Here is a 21,993-nt window from a genome sequence, read left to right as displayed (position 1 = left end):
TCGGTGCTCGACAAAATCGGCCAGTGTAAACGCACCATAACAAGTGACCAAACAAACTAGATGCCAAACCTGATCATGCGATAATCTTCTACACCAAGGTTTTTTAGTTCTACTAAGATTTTTTTCTTCTAAAGCGTGTATACCACAAGACTCTAGTATTGAAATTGTACTCAAACTATTGAAATACTGTGTATCATGTGATTTACATAGAATCAAAGATTCTCAGCGTTACGCACTTCTAATGATTATGAAACTAGCGAAGTATTTGTTATAGTATGCTAGCTAAATGAAAAATGAATTTGTACACAAAATAACATCCTAAACCAAAATATACTGCACACCAGCATATCACGACGTCTATATCTTCACTATTCTCAACAGTCTGCTTCTGCATATAAACAATGTTTAAATCCTTTAAAAGTGGTAAAGTCATTTGCTCTGCATCATCATACATTTATTTCCAACTGTAATGCTATCAGCACTTGGTAAGGTTTTTGCCAATGGTTTTGTCTCCGTTGCCTTTCCATTGTCTGATCCATACATAAATGCATATATATACTAGCGGAATGCCCAGCATTGCCCGGGTATTAAAAATCAGCTTATTAATAATGAGAGCCTGCCACTTGCTATTAGCCTGGCACATTGCCAATGGGTAATTTGTGTAAGCTTACTGATAAGAGCTAACTACTTACTCTAACAATTGAGCATACATCAATTTACCCCCCCCCCCGCTCTCCTTGACGTTGCATCATCACACTGCGTCAAAATAGAGAGCGGTAGTGTATTTGCACTCATATAACGACATATATAACCCTTCTTTTGGACCCCCTGACAACTAGAAATGGCCAGAGAATCACAACTGCCCTGCTGGTGCAAGGTGGCAACCCAGCAACTTTAGAGAGAACAAGCAAAATTGATGCAATTTAGAAGATTATCACCTTAGTCACTTATTGAGGATGGTGCTTGCTGGTGTGCTCTGAATGCTGATGTCATTCAGACACTTGCTAACTAGTTAATGCTTGTAGAAAGATCCAGCCAAGGTTGTAGTTCGTCTTGTATTGTGCACATGAATGAAGGCAATGAGTATAACCATACATACAGAAGCATTTATACCCTAGAGGACGGCCCTTAACAAGTTCAAGAGGGTAAAGTGGATGTGTTAACTATCTAAGTGACTAGTTGAATAAGAGTTAAACATGGTTTGTAGTTAGTAGAAAACAGGCGCCACCCTGAACACATGAGCTATATTGTATTGTTTATACCTGACCATATCAGACCATACACGAAATAGGGGTTGCACAGCTGACAGCTAAACATGATCAGCGGTATTGCTGAACATTCGGTTAAATATAGCATAACTCACTGTTAAACATATGAGACACTCTCACTACGCTACGTAGACAGAGTGTTCATCTCAACAGAGGTAATCGAGGCCTAGGTTTTATCTTTCGTTTTTCTGTTCGTTAAAACGACGCGTCGTCAACGCCGTGTCTACACAAAAGAACCGTTTTGTCGGTATACACCGCCTGGCCTTTATCATTGTTGTTTCGGCAAGGTGGCTTGAATAGTGTGTCAGACATGTGTAGCTGAGCAGAACATAGAAAAATATGGACAAGCGTGTAAACATCGTTTTATATAAAGCCTCACTTCTGATGGCGATGCGCGTTCAGAAAATTTGCATACACTCGCATTGAGCTGAATTTCTTTTCACATTTTTTGAAGTTTAGAACTAGTGCTAAAAATACGTATTGACTGGAAGATTTTTATACCAGCCTGAACTAGCAAAAATTTGAAATTTTAATAATAATTAAAATATTAGTTATTACCTATTCAAAAAACGGATTTTCCCAATTAGATTATATATAATTTTTGGAGTTATCTTTTTAAACATCTAGGAAAGAAAAACTCCCAATATCTAAGAGTTTGCTAACAAAGTAAAAACTGGAGAAGTAAAATTATTTTAGGTAAGTAACCCTAACTACTTTTTGAAATGACTTTTTAAAAGGCGAAAGTTAGTGTCTCAGTAATAAAATTATCTATTGGAGGCGTGGCATTTCCTCCACCACAGCTAACAAGCTATGACGTCATTATCTTAACTTTCATAATCTTAAACTCAGATGCGTAGTATCAAAATTATTAATGGCTAATTTCAATAAAACTTAGCTACTTGATTTACTTATAATTATTTCGGTTATAAATAATAAAATTGTTACGTAACTAGTGAACTCAAAAAATACTGAGTGTCAATAAACCAGCGATAAGCTACATCGGATATTCTCGACTAAGCTTACTTGAGCATTACCTCTGCACACAAAGAAAATATGGCGTCCTTATCGATGAGTTCAGCAAATTTTCATTTATCACAGAACTTTGGTGTTCCCAAACCAGATTGGCTCAATCAAGAGTTATCAACTGGCGTGAGTATACAAACATATACGTTTCATCGTCTCTGTTATCGATTTTTCTGGTCTATCATCAGTTTGTTTCATACTTTTTAATCTCTGTGTGTTAAACCCAATTGTTATAAACTTACATTGATTTGAAAGTGGCATGAGAGAAAGAAGTGTAGGTTATGCGAAGACAATGCATGATGTTTTGCTTGTTTCAATGATAACATCTTACGATACCTTCGTGAGCACGTGCTTATTCTAGCATTAAACCCACAAAATTCTATTAAGTGTGTTGGGCACCGCTATAAGGATTAATTATGCTTGTAATAACCACGAAACTGTTAGCACTATACCGTTCACCTATGTGATCTTGGACAGACTCTTTTTTGATCATTTAGTTGCAGAATTGAGCGATTTTAGTGTAATTATATAACGTAAAGGCACAGCTGTTTCTAGTCAACTTTTTGCAATGATAGCGAATTTTTCTGTTCATTTTAAAAATTGAAAATGTGATTAAAACGTAGTATTTAGTTGAAATTGCACAAAAATATTTATGAAACTCCAAGTTAATGGCTATAACTTTGCTAGATTAATTTAATCAAAATTAATGCTATAATGAGTCATAGTCATTCTCTTGTTTTGAAATTAATGAATTAAGAGTCAGTAGCATACAGATGTGTAGCAGTACAGCATATTCATTGTTACTATGTAACTCCAGGGTATTCCCTCTACCGGTGGTGGCTTTCTATTTGAATACGTATAGCAATGCACTGTTAGTGTCATTGCTAAGGTATGAATTCAGGGCCGCGTAGTCTATTGATTTGATCCATGGCTCCTAGCAACTAGCTGGTTCATGCTAGTGATAAAATAGTGATTTTTTTTCAAAAATACATTAGATTGAAACGACTTTTCAACTATTTTGGAGATATTGACCATCCCTCTTTCATCTACCAATCCCCAATAAGCGTTTTTTCATCATTTTTTTAGCCTAATATTGATTGGCTCAAAAATATTTTGCATTGACTTTGCCTCTTGAATTTCACCCTAGTAACACTTCTCTGTTCAGTTCTCGTTAAAGATGTGATTGCTTCATTGAAGTCATTCAAATGAAATTAAGACCCTTATTAGGCTAAAACATCAGCTACAATTTGATGTCATTTTTGTTTTTGTAGACTAGCCCTGTCCAAAGATGTAAGCGTTTGAATGAGATCATATTTTAAACGCTCAGATTTAAGCGGGTGCTTTTATCATGACGTATATAGTGAGCATAAATGAAAGAGTCCGTGAACGATAAGTATACGATCTCTTTAGCCAACCATCAGTATGAAATTTGGGGAAAAAAGGAGAAAACTTGACTTGACTTTTATAATTTGTGGGCTCTACCGTAACTGTACCATTGTTAGTTTTCATTGACACCTTTCTCCTTTTTTTGATCAGTTTCACTTTTTATAGACCATGATTGCAGTGATTCTACAATAAGTTGATGGGAAGCGCACATCTTCGACGTTCATTTATAATGATTTGCTTATTTTTTAAACGGCAAAGTCTACTCTGCAAAAGTAAAACTAATAACAAATATTTTATACGTTCACAACAAAGCATAGGAACAAAATATTTTACAAAAAGCTGTACTCCTTGTTCGTCGTCTATCTGCATCCAAAGGTCATGGTTAGGATAAAAGAAAACTTTTGACAATACTCCAACTCATGACATTCGGACTGGTGGACCAACACTTGCACCAACTGATCGCCTTTCTATTTATAAACGATCCGCAACTATCCTATTCTCTGTTTTGTCCGACACCTCTGGCTATCTATCACAACGGATTAGATGGTTGCGAAAGTTGTATATATAACAAGTATAACGCTATACGCACTTCAGTTTTTTTGCAACTGCGGCGATATAAGTTAAAGTTCAAATCGAATCTGAGAACTCGCCTGACTTGGCACATTACGTTGTATAGAATTTTTTATGTAGTAGGAATTTTTGCTATGTAGTACGTAGCACAAACTTCACATAAATCTTCTACGTTATCTGGAATTTACGTTATAGGAGCGTCTACTGTAGTTAAAAATACATACTAGAACATAGCTTTAAGTATGTGTTTAGTAAGCTAAATTCACTTAGCCTAAGTTAAATTCAATGTTTATGTTATAATTCTGCCTCGGAGGTAAGAACTCCCTAAGGTATGTACTGCACAAGGTACGTTGTAACATTCCATTTTATTACAGATCATAGGTACTGAATACACTAAAGTTACTGTATCTAACCATAGTTACCAAGATTAACATATTATTTGCTTGCTAATTTTTGATATGTACAAGATTTATATAAAATTTTGATGATTTTTACCAGGGGGTGTTTGCAATAGATATTTACTATGGGTTTTTAAATCCCTCAATAAGAAATTTTCGCCTTGCGATGCCAACACTGATGTCCACTGTACAGTACATGAATTAAACTTGCTAAACGCACACTTAAAGCTAAGTTTTAATCTTACTAAACTTACTCTAATATTGTCGTCCTAATTTTTTGTCTGTTTCCGTTTTTGCTATATTTGCCTCGCGGTCCATATAACTTTTACCTAACTTTTTACTAACTCTTTGCAAACTGAATCGAGGAGAAAGACCAAGCGATGCTGTTGTCAAATATGGCCTCTCACATACTTGGCCCATATAGTGGTCATTCAGAACTGGCATGTATGCTTGTATCTCTAAGATTCCTTGTATCTCTAAGATTCCTTGTATTTCAAGGAAGAAACTTGCTCGACATGCTGCTCGTATCTCGATTTTCTCATTTGTCGAGGTACTTGTATGTTGTGGTATGACTGTACCTGTCGTTAAGTTGTGCATACTATACATAAAAGCGAATGTAATCTTCAGTATGGCTTTGGGCTTGTTTATGTAGTTTATATAATAACACTAGAAATTCCCTTGTCATACAGCCCATGACCAAAGTTATAATGAAAAAAAGAAAGGAAACTGCTGGTTAAGAAATGCAATATTAGCAGTCAAATGGAACTGCAGTGCAATAGGAGAACTGCAATGGTAGCTGTAATGTACTGGGTGTTATTATGTACAACAAACAGCAATAATGAAAGGAAAAAATTATATGTTTATATCTCTCCTCTGCAATAGGACAAATGCAATATTAGAAGGAAAATGGCAAGCTGCTGTGTAATATACACAGTTTGAAAGTTGGTTGTGTTGCATGTAGAATGGTTTTGACAGTATTTGTAACAGAAACGTATAGATCTGTAACAAGCATTAGCATTCACGTGTGTCTGGAAGTTTTCTGCAAACTGGAGCAAAATAAAGAAATGGGTCATTTCACGGAAACCATGGTTAAGTCGGGTGTGTGAGATTTAGAGTTATCTACACTAGCAGAAGGAGAAAATTCGCAGTTTGCAAAAAAAATTTGATTCCAGCTTAATTACAGCAGATTTTATGGTCAATAAACTAAATGCACGTTTACCATTAGTGCGAAAACATAGTTCTGAGAAAACTGGTGTTAAAGTTTGAGAAACGAAAACCAATACACAATTTTGTTTACATTTCAAAACGTCATAGCAAGCAATATCAAGAAGTTGTGATGTTTATCTAGATTTCTGTATTTATATCCAAAATGATGCTGTATTTAAAAATTCAAACAGATTTTAGCTGGTTGTCATAGAAATAGCTGTATATCTATAAGAAAATGTAGGCCTATCACTTAAAGCCTGGTTCCCATATCGATTGCGAGACTGCGGCGGTAACTTGCGCAGCAAAACACTTGCGACGCTAGGCTCGGCGGCATATGTTCACATAAAAGCTGCATCGCTAAACATAATCGCGTAATCAAATAAAACGTTCGCTCGCCATGCCGTTTATATAATGGTGACCTTCACCCTTACAATGCATTTCCTGAAGGTTTTGCCGGCGGCCTTTTGCGAAATTTGAACAGCGCTAAACTGTTGCGTTGCCACTGGCAACTACCGGCGGTACCCAGCCCGTATGTTCCCATTTCATCGCTAATAGCCTGCGGTGCTGTCGCCGGTGCTTTGCGACATATATGGAAACCAGGCTTTATTTTGCAGATATTAAAAATGGCTTGGCAGTACTGCGATATTGGCCACAGCCGTAGTATCATCAACAAAATCTTTAGAAAGTAAATTCGAATGATTATTCTTATAACTAAATCTTATAATAATCTTATAAAATCAAATAATTATGCTTATAATTAAATATTGTAATAATCTTATAAGAATAGTTAGAAAAATATCATCCTTTACTTTCACTGCTTTGGACATCAGTTGGAATACCAAAGTACTCATTATAAGTGTCCAAAATGTCAGAGTTATCTTTAAAATCGACAAAAAAGAAACGATTACTTTTCAGTACTTCTATGTTTATTACAGAAACCTTTGGCAATTAGACAATGCTATAGACTGGTGAAAGGTGCACGTTTTTCTCGTGAAATGCGCACGGCTTTATGGTTCTACCATCTGCCGCACGGCTTTATGGGCGTTTTGTTGGCCGGTCTTAATTTTGATTAAAAAAGGCTTGTCAGGTTTTAATGGCAATTTTAGGCCAAATTAACCTTTCTATTTATGTATCATCCGATCAGATGGGTAAGTTTTAGGATGATGTCTACACTTTTCAAAGACTTGGTAACATATTTAAATAGGTTTATATGTGTTTTATATCATTATTATACTTAAACGACTCCACACAAAAATGGTTAAATTTTTTGATGGGATTTCGGTACAAGGGTTTGGGTACGGCCGTTGATGAATAATTTTCGTGAGTTGTGTGCACATATGCATTTATCATGAAGCTCCCAAACACTCGCTTCGCGCGTGTTTGGTCGTGGATTATTGTGTGCTAAAATGAGTCTCTTGAAGTTGTTTTAAAGGCAATAACTTGCTTTACCAAAAGAGTTCTTTATAGAAGCTTTATAAGGTCATTGAAGTTTTCTCAGCAGAACTCTAGCCGTATAAGACAATTGTGATAATAACTGTCTTCTGTTAGTAATTATTGCTAGTTTTTTTCTACAGACATCGATTATCGCGGTGGAATATAAAGATGGAGTAGTGCTTGGTGCTGACTCTAGAACCTCCCTAGGAGCATATGTCGCGTGTAACTTCACCAACAAGCTCACACCGGTCACCGATTCCATCTTCTGTTGCCGCTCTGGCTCTGCAGCAGACACCCAAGCAGTCGCAGACATCGTCAAGTACTACCTCAGCATTTACAGGTATCTGTCTACATGTCCATAAGTGCAGTCAAACCTCAACATAAGAAGTAATTCATCCTGTTATTAATATTATGTCAAAACTATTGTGTGTTAATGTAAATATTGTTATAAAAATACGTTGCATTTTGATTGATTTGCTCAAAAACCCAAAACCAAAAAAATATTTCAAATAATTACATATCACATTCAAATGAATGTATAACGAAAAACTAAATGTAAAACAAGTAAATTACCTGTAAACACTAAATAAATAAAATAATCGGTAAAAAGAGGTAATTAGCACTTTACCTTAAAGACGTGTGAACGAAGTGTAGGCTCGGCATTATGTATGTTTGCTAGTAGAATTAGTGGTAGATATACACAGTGTAATTTACACTAACTTACACTAGATGTGATTTAAATTACTTCGCTTTACATATTTTTTATTCTAAATTTTATTATCATCTTATTTTGCTATGCAAAACAGTTACGTGTCAAAGATATTGGATGTTTTATGTTGAAAATTACTTTGCATGAACAAACTAATCGTTGCTCAAATTTTAAGTCATAAAAGTCATATGTAGATGTATTGTAAGTCAAGATGACTCTGTGCCTCCTTTAGTGAAGTCACTAATAATATCTTAAAGGCTTGAGGGTAGTTAACAAACAGGCTGTGTAAGTTTGATCATGGTGATTGTACAGCAGTTACTAAATTCATCATTGGTTCATCATTTTTATAGAATGCAAATGGAACAAGAACCAAGTGTACATACAGCTGCCAATGTGTTCCGGGATATATGTTATGGCTACAGAGATCAATTAACTGCTGGTATCATTGTTGCTGGCTGGGACAAGGAGAATGGGGGACAGGCAAGTCATCTGTGTTTAGCGTAAGGTTTTAGTAAAATGGAAAAATGTATTCACTTTCATAATTGGCATGCTTCAAAACACAGTTTGATTTAGGACAGCACTCTGGTACCAGGGGTTTGCAAGTATGTTCTAAAATCTTGAAAGTTATTACTGCAACATTTAGCTTTTTTCTGTATTCACCTATATTTAGAATTTCATTAAGGCATTTGCTGTTGGCTCATAAATTCAGGATAGAAATTTATTATAACCATAAATTAAGATTTCATTTTCCACTTGTTCTCTAAATCTCTCTAAACCATTATGAGTAGTCGATTAACAAAAATTGTTATCCAGAGATGTTATGGACATTGCTTAATGACTCTTTCACTTCAATTCTGTTGCCCTTCCATTCAGTTAGTATACCGTCTTATCATGCTTTGTCACAGACCAGTGAGTTGAAAATAGACAGCAGGACAGCAACTTTGCTGGCGATCTGCATTATAGTGTATAGCTACTGGTGTCAGATTGTTGTTATGATAGTAAATTGACAAACCTGTTAAGTTATACTATGGGTAATTTTGTGACTTGCTAAAACTTATTGCCTTTATAACTTCTGTATTACTAAAAACTGCTGGAATAAAAATTTTCAAGTTTATTGTTTTTGTAAAACTAATATTGTGCTCAATTTTGTAGTATTAAAGATCCTGTAAACCGTTATTGCAGAATCAGTCTGTAGATTTTGATGCATACATATATGTTCAGGAATTTTTAATAGACTAAGTCTGTTTGTTACATTCACATAACTTCTTTTACCAGGTGTATCGTGTACCAGTTGGGGGTTCCATGATCAAACAACGTTTGGCCCTGGGAGGTTCTGGCAGCACATACATATTTGGATATGTTGACTCCAAATTCAAAGAGAATATGAGCAAGAATGAAGCTTTGCAGTTTTGTGCTGACTGTAAGTAAGATTATCACAGGAGATTATCACAGATCATCGTAGAAGATTATCACAGAAGATTATCACAGAAGAATATTATTTGTAAATCAAGGACTAGTTGTGATGCAGTCTTTAGTGACCACCCCACCGACGTAAAAGTCACGCACACGTGTGCCAAGTAGTGATTTGACTACCTGCCTAGAATAGCTATGGCCAAATGGTATTCCATGCCATTCTAGTTCGCTGTGATAGACCATCAGATGTGTCGATAAAACAAAGAATAAGTAGCTGCGCAATTGCTCAAAAAAAGTTAAAAGTGACCGATTGGTGCAGGTGTCACAGCGTCAGTCTACCAATCTGTATGTCACCGAGTCGGAGTATCATCGAAAGATATCTTTTATCGTAACCTTGACCCCTTAGAGACAGATAGACGGTGGACAGGCACACACCGCTCATGTTATAATGAAAATATATTTTTGTTTTACTTCGTTGTAGATGTATAAAATATTTGTTATTAGTTTTCTTTTGCAGAATAGACCTTGTTGTTTAGAAAACATAAACAAATCATTGTAAATGAACGTCGAAAATATTTTCAATTTATTGTAAACCGTAAAGCGAGTGACTAATAATACTGCAGTTAAGGTACAGCCAACAAATTAAAAAGTTAAGTCTAGTTTTTCTTTTTTGTGTGTCCAGAAGGGTTAGTTTGAAAAGATCTTGGAACGGAATTGGTAATTTACACTTATTTTACTGTTTGTATAAGATTAAATTCCCTATAATGTAAACTTTCTAGGAACGAATTATTTACATTGTAGGAGCATCTACTGTCTTAACACTGCTATAAGATATGTTAATTTTAAAAAAGCTATCACCGTTAATAATAGTTTTGCCCATTTAATGTTTAAATAATAACAGAGTATTTATAAAAAAAATTGTATCAATGAACTATTGTTTATATCATACAACAATCAATCGCTGTGCTATGAAAACTCATTGTTTAAAGGTTTACTTGCAACAAAATTCACATTACAGTTATTTGGTATTAAAAGATTCACCATGTCTTACTCTGTTGTGTTGTCGGTGCAAAATATGTGGAAAGGTTATTACAAGCTCTTAAAAGCTCAAAAACTAACAGAAAATCGCAGCCACGCGAGACCGCCGTAGTTTGGATTCCCTTTCCAAAACGGCTCAAATGTGATGTAGTTGTGAGAGATGGTTTCTGTTTACACTTTCATGCAACCTTATTCGTCGAAATATTTTCACAAATATACTTCACGCATTCAATAAAACTATGTCTATTGTTCTTACGCGTCTGTTTTATCGTCATCGTAATGCTGTCACTTTTAGCAGTGATATCTTATAACTTACCGTAAAAATTCGTTTAATTTTTTAGCCTTATCTTGAAGGAGTACGTATCATTGTCTGATAATCATGATGAGCCTGTTGGTCACTTGTGATAATCGAAAAGTGCTGCAGAAATTATTTGCGAAGTATTGGGTCACATGATCAGATTACGACTTGCCAATTAGACCAAACCGAAACAAAACTGTAAAGTAGCGAGCATCTATATTCGATACGGGGTCTTAGGTGAAACCCAAAGTGTTTGTCATAAACTAGTGCTACGATAAGTTTTATATTGAGCTTTTTATTGGCCTTTCAATTCACGTGAGAACATCACGTGACAAGACAATAACCAAATTTCATGACTATGTCATCGAAATAAAGAGATTCCAATCTATGGCGGCTTTTCGTTTTTGAGCTTTTAAGAGCTTGTAATCACATTTTCACATATTTGGCACCTACAACACAACAGAGTAAGACATGGTGAATCTTTTGATACCAAATAACTGTAATGTGAATTTTATTGCAAGTCAACCTTTAACAGAGATTAAAATGCTACCATCACAACAATTGTGATACAGTAAATACAACTGTAAGTGTTTTGTTTACGATTCCCTCCTCGTCATGTAGCGCTAATCGTATCGCTCTGAGTAGGTATTCATTTGATATGTTGTCCTCTACGTGCCCTTTACACATTGACTCATTGTGCTTAGGAAAAACTGCAGAAAATAGTTTGGCAAGCAATACGTTATTCATTATTCTATAAATGGCTAAATTGAAATAATGAAATACTTGTTCCTAAGTCTTATGCTTTGTGGTTATATCGATATAGAAATCATTGCTATTTATGCAACGGTTTCCACTGTGAATTAGGACTGTTGATTTTATTCATTATAATTCCAATCATGGTTGTGAAAAAACATTAATGTTACTATTATATTATCACTCCATTAATTTCTTTTCAGCCCTGGCTCTCGCAATGATGAGGGATGGAGGCAGTGGAGGTCTTGTAAATCTGGTGGCAATTTCTGAACAGGGAGTAGAACCACATATGTTAACTGGTGAAAACATTCCTAAGTTTTATCAAGGCTAAAAGTTTGATTGTGTAATAAGGCAGCCGTTTATTGTTATAATTACGAAAGCTTCACATGTGCGCCCACAAATGTGTGTTCACGAATGATTGCCTACAGATTTCAATGAACAGCCTTTAACGCTGGTTATAATAAATATATATAGTTTTCTTGATGACTCTCAAGGATAAATTGTCTCGTCGAAGAACTGTCGAAATAAATATAAATGGATAGATCTGGCTTGCTATGGCGTTCAAGTGTTCATCAGGAGTAGCAGTGCTGTCACCAGTACATATTCATTTGCGAATATTTGACCACTGCTGCTGCATAATATGCATACCTGCAAATAACATAATTATCAGATATCAGAGTTGCCAATCTATTGTTGTTGTTCTTAGCAAATGTTTCTTGTTGTAATGCCTTTCTTTAGTTCTAGATTCTTTCATTACAAATTATTTTGGAAAGATTTTACTCAAGGTCAATTCGTCTGCAGTAGTCATCAGGACGGATAAGATTATGTTTAGCGACCTGAAGTGATTTGTTATTGAGTTTTAGGGCAATTTCAGGATTAAATAACTCTACCTAAACTGAAGTTCACTACTTTAGAGCAATCCAAGGTCTACAGCAGAACTGTTCTGGAGACATGTATCTCAAAAATGTTTTCTAATTTTGAAGGAACAAATAATGCTCATCAGCAAGATTGTTTTTTAGTTGTTTTCTGTTAATCATTACCATAAAAACAGCAATGTCTGTCCGAAGCCACGATTAAAGGTTACAAAAAAGATTGCTTTCAATGGGATTCGAACTCGTGACTTTACTTTCAGTTGAGGGAAAGCACCACACTCAAAACTGCTAAGATATGTAGGAAGTATTGCGCAAATACGTAATCTCTGTGGATTATCGGCACACCTGACAACGTCTCCCGGCACACTAGACTACCAGAATATTTCCTAAAAATATAGCTGACAAAAAAGGAGACTCCAACAATGCTAAAAAATTTTAATTTTTCCATTTGGTGTGTGAAAGCAGTTTGATTTGATTCATTTATTCTATCAACCAACCACAGATCGATTTAGGAATGTGTAAAATGAGCTATCACTCTCACCTAACTTGACTGTGATCAATCGCTTTGTGATTAGTAAACTCTCAAATAAATGATTTAGTCACATTGCCATTATCTCTGTTCGCTGCACGTCAAACAATCACCTACATTTTATAGTTTTCAACAGTCATTAAGTCATAAGCTAGGTAGATAGATGAAGAAATGATGAATTCATTGGTTGGCAGAATGGTTATTATTTAGCAGAAAATTATACCTGTGGTGTATCCAGTAGGGGAACGGATGCGCAACAGGACGAGAAGGGATTACTGGAAAACTAAGGTTAACATGAGGACTTATGCGAAATTCTTGATATGCTATTAAAATAATCAAAATGAAGACAGGCAAAGGAAAAAGTAAAGCCTACAAACTTGAAAAGCGGGAGAATGAAACATATAAACTGCGCTACATTAGTTTACAAAATGATGCGAAAAGCTTTAACAGAAAAATGAGCGACTTCTTCGCCGTCTTCATTCAGTTGACAGGATTCTTAAACAGTACAAGAAAGAGAAAGCATTTTTAATGCAGAAGCTGGATCAATATGGTGTCAGGAGTGGGATCCGAAGAAATGAAATAATTTGGAAATACGAATTCAACAAAGAGAAGTTCATTTATGTTAATATAACAGTGAAGAATCATATAATATTAAGGTATTTTCATTCTACTTGGTTTGTTAGTCAGGGTTTAGCAAGGACTTTGGTAAAGTATCTACACACTAATTAATAACTAAACAAATATGGCCAACTTTGAAGAGAAAATATCACATTTGTGGTGGAAAATCGGGCAGAACTGGAAAATTGCAAAAAAATTATAAACAGATTCAAAATAGCTATGATTGGTGCTGAGCTTGATCATGTATAAGCCGAAGGAAGAGCAACAAGAAGAAAAAAGTCTGGAATCACAAGGAATTTGAGTCAGAAAAAGGGAAAGCTGCTTTGCTGTTTGGGAAAACTGGGCATGGATATATTTGAGTCATGGGATGTACCAGTGAGCCAGATGCAGTACAGTAGAGTGAGGGAATGAAGCTTTTACATTCGTGCCCTTCTATGTAAAGGGTATGAATGTAGACAGTATAAGGAATGAATTATTGATAAAGCAAAATATAGATGTAATAAAAGTAAAATCTGTTTGTGGAACATATGAGTTGGCCATGACAGGCTCTAGGATCATTACAAAGCCTAGGTCAATAGCAGAGTTGGATTTGGTTGAAGTAGATCCAGTGAGTGAAGAGAAGGTAGACATGGTTGTAAGCTATACTACTGTTAGCAAGGAGCAAGAGGCCAATTCAGAGCTTCAGAAAGAAAAAATAGAGGTTGTTGGACATGTGGAATGCCACTACAGTCAGTGCTAACTCCGTTCTAGTCACACCTCTCAGATAAGGCAACACAAACCGGTCAGTGTGCACATGATTACAAAGCTTGTAGAGGTAATTTAGCCTCTAAATCGGGTAGTAAGTGGGAGCCAAAGAAATATGAAAGGAAGTGTTATTTATGTGCTGAGCCAGGTCATTTGCTAGTTTTGTCCTAAGAACAGAAAAACTAAGAAAGGATTTAGTAAAGGAGTTAGAGCTCTGGCAGTTTGTTCTAGCAATTCAGGCAGAGAATCATGACTACAGAAGAGAAAAATCAACAAATTTGAAATGATCTTAAAATCTGAAAAAGACATCAAATTTTTAGTAGATACTGGATCTGATGTGGCTGTCATTAATGAAATTTAGAAAAATGGGATTAGATGCTACACCAACTAACAGAAAGTTTAGGGTGCAGATGGTAATTTTTTGATGTAAAATTCAAAGTAATGTTCCTTGCAATGTTTTCATGTGCATATGAAGTTATATGCAAAGCATGTCTTGAATAGTACTGCAAATAATTTTTTAGGGAAACCTGAAATTAGTGAGTTTGGACTCTTTAGGAATGCCAAATCAATCATTTACCGGTAGAGAAAGGGCGTCCGAAACTTTAAGAATTTAGAGAAATTACCAGATGTTTTCAAGATAAATCTTCCGTCAGGTTTTACACCATTATGTATGAATGTGCCAAGGAGGGTACCGAAGGATTTAGGTGGGCTAGCAGAAAGGAATTGGACAGGATGGAAGCAATGAAAGTTATTAAAAAAGTGGAGAATCCTACAACTCAAGTATGGCCGTAGCCCTGAAATCCAATGCAAAAGTTAGAATATGCGCGGACTTGACACAGTTAAACAAAAGTGTTATGAGAGAGACTTTTCCACTTCCATTCATATTGAAGAAAATTTGGTTTTATTAGAAAGAAATACATACATTGGTAAGATAGATGCCAATTCAGGGTTTTGGCAAATAGATTTAGAGAAGAATTCAAGGGAGTATGCCACCTTCATTTGAATGGCCACCGTAATGTGAATTTTGTTGCAAGTAAACCTTAAAAGTTTGACATTGAGCTTGGCCATGTAATAAGATAAACCTAATGCCCTGGTCACAAGCTTTACAAACAGTGTTGAACTAAAATTTTGTGATGCAGTTTTTCACTAAATACTAATAACACCTACATGTAAATAGTTATAATAAAGTATTATACGCCAATGCTGGAAATGTCTTCCTTTAGTAAACATTGAGTGTATGTAGGCCACTTATGCCCATGTATCCTTAAGTGGTGGCCCATGAATCCTCTATACTGACCCATGTACCTTTTTTCAAGGATAGATTGACCATTGACTTTACTCCACAATTATTTGAATGCAGTCAGGAGTACAAAAGTAAAACCATGTCCACAAATGCCCTTAACCAAGCTCTACCAAGTATACAAAACTATAAATACAACAATGCACTAATATGTTAGTTATTTCAAAATAAAGAATTTTACTGTTTTTTTGGCCAAAGTATTCTACTTCTCCCCTATTACTAACTAAGTAACTAAATGATAAGACAGCACTACAATATCCTTTCGTTATGGTCATTAAAAGTGAACAGAGGGTATCTTATAGAAAATATGAAAGCCTTTGCTTAATACAAATAATATTCACCAAGGCTAACAAGGACGACAATTATATGAGAATGGAACATCATATGCGGTACATTACTACAGTCAGCGCTAACTCCGTTCTAGTCACACCTCTCGGCTAAGGCAACACAAACCAGTCAGTTCCATTTAGCAATACATGAAGTAGATACAACCACTTCATACTGCCACTGATTGATTACCATTTTGGTAGGCTTCTGGTAAGCTGCATAGATGTTTTAATCAGACGATACCAACATCATACCTTTTTGACACAAATTCCTTTTTGCCAAAACTGAGTGCAGTAAGTTTCCTCCTTGTCAGAAAACTGTGGTGCTGCTTCTATGTCGGAGGTGATAACATTCTTCATGCATCCCTTTACAGTGTATGTAGGCCTCTGGATTTCCTTTGAAAATGGAAAGGTAATGGCTAACATTTCTGTATTTATTGTTGTAGCTTGTTCGTGGTTTTAACAGAGCCATGCACAATTTTAACACGATCTCACTAAAAGTTGCTAGTATTTTGCCTTGTGCTGTCTCTTCTGGCGTATTAATCTGTGAATAATATGTCTATGTAAACAAAAATTGCTTGAAAAAAATGCTGTTGGTTCTTTCTTACCCAGCATCCTTCAAGTCTTGGACACGCAGTCTGTGTTTCCTTGCATGTCACAAGGTTCCTCTCAATGCTGTCTGGGTGAACAGAGCAGTCATCACACAACAGTGGCCTGGATGTATTTGCTAGAATCAAAGAGCTGTGTTGTACATATTTTATAGAATTTGCCTTGGCTTATATGTGCTATGGCAGGGCACAGACTAGGAGGAATCCATCTCATTGGGGAGAAATTAAAATATTATCTTAATGTGTGTAGCAAGAGCAAAATGTTAGGTTTACAACACAGATCTATATTGGTTAAATCATTATTGGTTGATAATTTTTTCGATTCACTCTCATTTTGAGTTACTAAAATTAAGCCTGTAAAAAGTGAAATAATCTTGTTGTTTTCAACAATTATCAAGCTAGAAAGACTAAAAAAGTTAACAGGTTTTGGTTTCATGACAAATTTGCGTGAGAATACATAGGCTTACCTTCAGTCGCACACAACGGTACAAATATGTGCAGCAACAGTAGTGACAGAGTCTTAAGCAGAGTCTCCATGTCTGTGAAGTAGTCGATCATACATGTGCTCTTACTAAGAAAGGCTTCATATTGATCATCGCTACCTCAAGTTGCCCTTCATATTGTTATTATTTGCCATCCCAAATAGACAAACTCATTCAAACAGAAAACAATTATTGATTGACATTTTTATTATTCTTTTGTTGATAGTAGTCATGTGCTAAAACAAGAACGGAGTCGAAAGGAATGTCCATTTTATTATATTTCTGCTCTGCGCTAAGATAGTTTAATAATTTTTTTGTTTTACAGGATGTGTCTTATTAAAAAAACATAAATTTTATACACATGAACAACATCAAACTGTTTGCTCAGTTAATGAAGAAAGAATAAATGAAATATTTCTCGCATATTAGTACGAATATATCTCAGCATTTACAACAAACACACATCTCTGTTAGCTACTAGAAATACAAATAATATCATTAACTCTGTCACTAGTAGCCTCATGTCGACTTTGAGAGAAGAGGCAACTCCAATTCCATAGAAGTCACAACTGATACATTGCTACAAACAGACAGACAATTGAGAGTGTTGAGATGGTTCCACATCCTACAAGCTTCACAAATAGAGTAGCACAGTAATTCACACAAGTCTTGAAGCTTTATAAAATATGCTCGTAGCTCAAGATTCATTGAAAGCTATTCCTGATTTACTCTTGGTTATTTAAACAATTTCAATAAGCAATAATTTATATAGTAAATATGTGATTGGAAAAGGGAAGAGAAGCTTAGGTTGTCTATGTAGTCAATTGCATCATTTTTTATGTCACCATTTGAGTTTTATTAATGGTTAGGACCATTTCAGCTCATTATGTTCGCAACTGAATGCAATAATTAAAACATTTATTAAGGAATACCTTAATAAAATGTGCCTAGTAGTTGTACTTGAAGCTTTCTGCTCACTTCTATGCAGAATTAAACATCACATTAGTGTTAGCTAGCTAACCAGCCGTTATACCTACCTCCCGCAAGCAGAAGCCTCGTTCATAGAAATCTGTGCATTCCTTTGGTTTGAAGCCTGACTTTTTTGGTATAATATTTATACAGCCTTTGATCACTGTGTCATCTTTGTCAGTGAAATACTAAAATATATCACAGTTGTTTCAATATCTGGTGATTATTATATAAGCTATATTTATGGATAATACTGTACTCAACTACCCACCAGAAGTGACTTACTATCTGTGTATTCGTCATATCGTGAAAGCGTGCTGACCTGAGCTAACAACCACTACTAAACTAAAATGACTCCTGCATAGCCAGTACAAGTAGAATTAATGGTCAGTAATTTGATTTTTGTGATGTATGGTTTTGCAATAAGACTGATAAATTCATGCTAACTGGTGACTGAAATTGTTTTAGGCATATACCACCTGTTTTAATACAGTCCTGTTTGAAACAAACAATAGGGGCGCATGATATAAATTTCTGAAGTGTTATTAGCCTTGAAGGCTGACTTGCAACAAAATTCACATTATAGCTATTTGGTATCAAAAGATTCACTATGTCTTACTCTGCTGTGTTATAGGTGCAGAATATGTGGAAACGTGATTAGGCCTACAAGCTCTTAAAAGCTCAAAAACTACCAGTTAATCGCAGCCATCATGAACATGGCTCCTTTTCAAAACAGCTCAAATGGGACGTAATTGAACACGATGGCTTCTGTTTAAACTTTCATGCATCCTCATTCGTCGAAATATTTTCACAAATATGCTTCACGCATTCAATAAAACCATGTCTATTGTCCTTACGCTTATCTGTGATAGTAAAAAAATGCTGCAGAAATTGTTGACTGCATTGAAACTACTACATGGTGTCTATGTTTTCTAGGTTATGTTAATAGATGGCTGTGTCACACTTCCTTGCTATCTACCTGCTTATGCTAGTGAAGACTAGGAATTTGATTATGCATGTGTGGGAGGCGCAGTGTACAAAAGAAGGCAGAGAAGTTTAAAACGCAATGCGAATTCAGTCATAGAAACAACAGTGAAACACTTCATTGTAAGTGTAGAATATAAAAGAGGCACAACTTTTTAATTCTATCTTGTTGTTCACATCGTTTCATTTTCATTTAAAATCTCATAATTATCTTGATGTAACTATAAAAGGACTAATTGCACTTGCTTTAAATACAATGACCATTACTACACTTAGGATTTCCTGGGCAGAGAGCATCGATCCAAAAAGTGCCGCATTTAAAACCGGACAACAAATAAAACTCAAGCCAAATGGAGTAATTCACCATTAGTGCTCAGCCATGTTCAGCACTTGAGGCCATCTAAACAGAGGGTTGTTGGTTGGGTATGGTGTACCATGTAACTCAGCATAGTACGAACACTTGTAGAACAGACAGAGAATAAATAAAAATAATAAGCATTTGTGGTTGGAACGAGCTGCTGCCGCAACAAACTGAATTGCCTGACTTCCCTACCCAGCAGCCACTGTCTTGATAACACCAAACAGGACTGTCCCGGCATTCAACCACCTCTACTCCACCAACTTTCTTTTTCTGGCACAGAGGGCAAGCTATGGTTCCTTTTGCTGGCACAGTTTCCTCTGGTGGAATAGTAGTTGTACTAGTAGTTTCTGTGGTGAGAGACAGTGAACAAATAGAGATGGGTTTGCTATCACAACAGAACCTGTTTTTACCACTAGCATTTATGTCGCTAACAAAAATTTCCACATGTACTCCATGAATGACCACCTGCTGGCGATGAAACAGTTTTGTGGTACTTCTTACAAACTCCTTTTATGTAGTCAACTGTAATTTACTGAGCGTTTAATGAAATTACTTCTCTGTGATAAGTAAGGTAACCTGTGGTTCATCACAAAAAAGGACAAAATCCTGGCATGAATTCAAGCGGCTCCATCTATAAACTAGCTTGTTAAGCAAGTTTTGGTCGATGGCAAAAAATAGACGATTATTTTTAATTGGACCACTTAGAAACAACACTGAGGATGACTAAGTCAGAAAAATGGATGTCATACCATGTCATGCCATACAGAAACCTTCTACCTAGAACTTTTCATTTTGTTTGCATAATTAACCATGCTACAAAGAATACGTTTGAAATACTTTTTCACCAACCCCAATCAAAGCAATTAATGGACATTTCACTCAAATACCTTGTTTATGCCAATTTATACCAAAAAAAGTTGTCCATTCAAACAAGATGAACATAACAAGTGTTGATATTTGAGTTGAGTGTATAATACCTGTTCGTAGATCAGGCCAGCCTATAAATATGGGTGTTGTACCAACATAAGGAATGAGTCGCGTGCGAGGTATAAGGGTCGTTTCAAAGGGCAGTGTTACATTAGTTCCGTTGTGCACTGCCGTACCACCTGATAGAGATGCTTCGACTACTTCATCAGTAGTCTGAATAGCATTGGTGGTAACATTGCACTGGCTTGGTGCGAGGCAGCAAGCTACAAGTGGAGTGGGTGAAATACATGTAGCAGAAGTCATTACCATAGAAATTAAAATACAACTAGGAATTTTTGTGTGAACAAAATTGTTGGATGTAATTGGAAAAACTTTTGGAAATGTTAAAGCTTCATTTTCCAAGTTCATCTGGTCAGGTAAATTGATCATGCATATACAATCAGACTGTTGATAAAAAAACTTACCGCTGATTAGGAGTGGAATATAGATCAAGAAAAGTTTCCAAGCCTCAGACATTGCTCACTGCATGGAAATGAAACAATAGACAGACTAATCAATTTTTCCTACGAATGATACGTACGTGCCATCAATAATCAATACAATTATGAGGGTGAATAGAGCAACCAAACAATGCCAACATCTCACATTGAAATATTAGATGTACCCAGCTGTGACATCAAATGCTGGTGTCTTGTCATAAAATCTCTGACATCATCAATACAGAGTCAGTCTCAAAAAGAGGTTTATTTTGGGAAAGCTCTATGAACAAATATAACACAGAGATCAAATACAAAACTACATGTATGTATGTACGAATGTAAGATTTGCTTTACATTCCTTGTCTTAGCACAGCAACTCAGTGAGCAAATCTTCAGCCAAAAATTCAGTAAAATAAACTATGTTCTCCAAGGCCTAAATAAAACTATATAATAAAATTCTGCGCTATGAAAATATTAAATTAAGGTCAATGATTCTGTAGTGACAAAAATGACAGGACGGCAAGTATGAGCACATAATAGAAATTAAAAAATAACAAATTTGACACAAAAATACCAAAATAAATATTTGATACAAAATAATACCTTATTAGGCTGTTTTGTATTCCACACATATACATAAAAATAGAATAGATTCTCTAGAAAGAGCATCAGGTTGCATGTTGTATACATAGTAACACACTGCATCTCTGACATCAATCAAAAACAAATAATTTCACCATCTATAGAGAATAAAAATAACTAAAACTATGCTTTGCATATTCTAGCATTAGAGAAGATATGAATTTGTAGGACTTAGTAAAGTCGCTTGCCTATACAAGATCGCATAACTCTCAGTTGGATGTTACAGAACAATAGCACGAAATATTGTGTGAAGACATGGAGAAAAAAGATTTGAAAAGCATTTGCCTTTCTGACAATGCAAAATGTTAACGGTGCACAAGTTTTGTTAAGACGGACTTAAAAAGGTACAAAAATCCAAGAAGATCTGCCTACATCCTTTGAGCTACGGAGCAAATCTTTCAGCTGCAATTTAGAAATCTTGAATAGCAGTTTTAATGGATGATTCAAGAGAATTCAGAAATTCAAACTTCATCTCGTGCGTCTCTGAGCTAAGAATCCACTCTTCAGTATCACACGTTAGTTTGAAAGCATTTCTCATATCTAAAAATAGCAACACTGCAGAATAGCATCACATCATTTGACAGTGATCTATTTCTGGCTCCAAAGTATAATAACAAATAAAAATTTTGTCTTGTATAAGATGCAGCGGAGATGGA

The 21,993-nt window shown here is 35.5% G+C and overlaps 3 protein-coding genes across 3 annotated transcripts in view; 1 reads left to right on the top strand and 2 right to left on the bottom strand.

The window, feature by feature from the left end:
- Nucleotides 1-2,208: 2,208 nt before the first annotated feature.
- On the top strand, nt 2,209-11,982 carry LOC137403711 (proteasome subunit beta type-6-like). Its single transcript, XM_068089724.1, has 5 exons — nt 2,209-2,417; nt 7,426-7,625; nt 8,345-8,474; nt 9,270-9,414; nt 11,700-11,982. Exons 1-5 carry the CDS (start codon nt 2,322-2,324, stop codon nt 11,825-11,827), a joined length of 699 nt encoding a protein of 232 aa, XP_067945825.1. The 5' UTR covers nt 2,209-2,321; the 3' UTR covers nt 11,828-11,982.
- A 21-nt stretch (nt 11,983-12,003) lies between these two features.
- Nucleotides 12,004-17,040, bottom strand: LOC137403712 (uncharacterized). The gene is made up of 4 exons (XM_068089725.1): nt 16,961-17,040; nt 16,494-16,612; nt 16,141-16,281; nt 12,004-12,144 (listed from the first exon to the last, which is right to left on the bottom strand). The coding sequence occupies exons 1-4, from the start codon at nt 17,028-17,030 to the stop codon at nt 12,058-12,060; spliced, it is 417 nt and encodes a 138-aa protein (XP_067945826.1). The 5' UTR covers nt 17,031-17,040; the 3' UTR covers nt 12,004-12,057.
- Nucleotides 17,041-20,941: 3,901 nt separating this feature from the next.
- The window catches only part of LOC137403872 (epithelial cell-transforming sequence 2 oncogene-like), a 32,826-nt gene continuing 31,774 nt past the window's right edge, over nt 20,942-21,993 (bottom strand). The window contains exon 24 of the mRNA XM_068089968.1: nt 20,942-21,877. Coding sequence (XP_067946069.1) covers nt 21,747-21,877 — 131 coding nt within the window. The 3' untranslated portion in view covers nt 20,942-21,746. The remainder of the gene's footprint in view (nt 21,878-21,993) is intronic.

This window comes from Watersipora subatra, chromosome 9 (genome assembly GCF_963576615.1).
Source record: "Watersipora subatra chromosome 9, tzWatSuba1.1, whole genome shotgun sequence".
Classification (NCBI taxonomy): domain Eukaryota; kingdom Metazoa; phylum Bryozoa; class Gymnolaemata; order Cheilostomatida; family Watersiporidae; genus Watersipora; species Watersipora subatra.
Note: the sequence above shows the minus strand (reverse complement) of the source record. Positions and strands in the feature narration are given on the sequence as shown.

Coding starts and splice junctions, on each gene's coding strand:
- LOC137403711 (XM_068089724.1), top strand. CDS start 2,322: ATGGCGTCCTTATCGATGAGTTCAGCAAATTTTCATTTATCACAGAAC. Junction 2,418..7,425: donor ATCAAGAGTTATCAACTGGC/GTGAGTATACAA, acceptor TTTTTTCTACAG/ACATCGATTATCGCGGTGGA. Junction 8,475..9,269: donor ACAAGGAGAATGGGGGACAG/GCAAGTCATCTG, acceptor TTCTTTTACCAG/GTGTATCGTGTACCAGTTGG.
- LOC137403712 (XM_068089725.1), bottom strand. CDS start 17,030: ATGGAGACTCTGCTTAAGACTCTGTCACTACTGTTGCTGCACATATTT. Junction 16,282..16,493: donor CAAGACTTGAAGGATGCTGG/GTAAGAAAGAAC, acceptor CCATTTTCAAAG/GAAATCCAGAGGCCTACATA. Junction 12,145..16,140: donor AAGGAATTTGTGTCAAAAAG/GTATGATGTTGG, acceptor TGTTATTTGCAG/GTATGCATATTATGCAGCAG.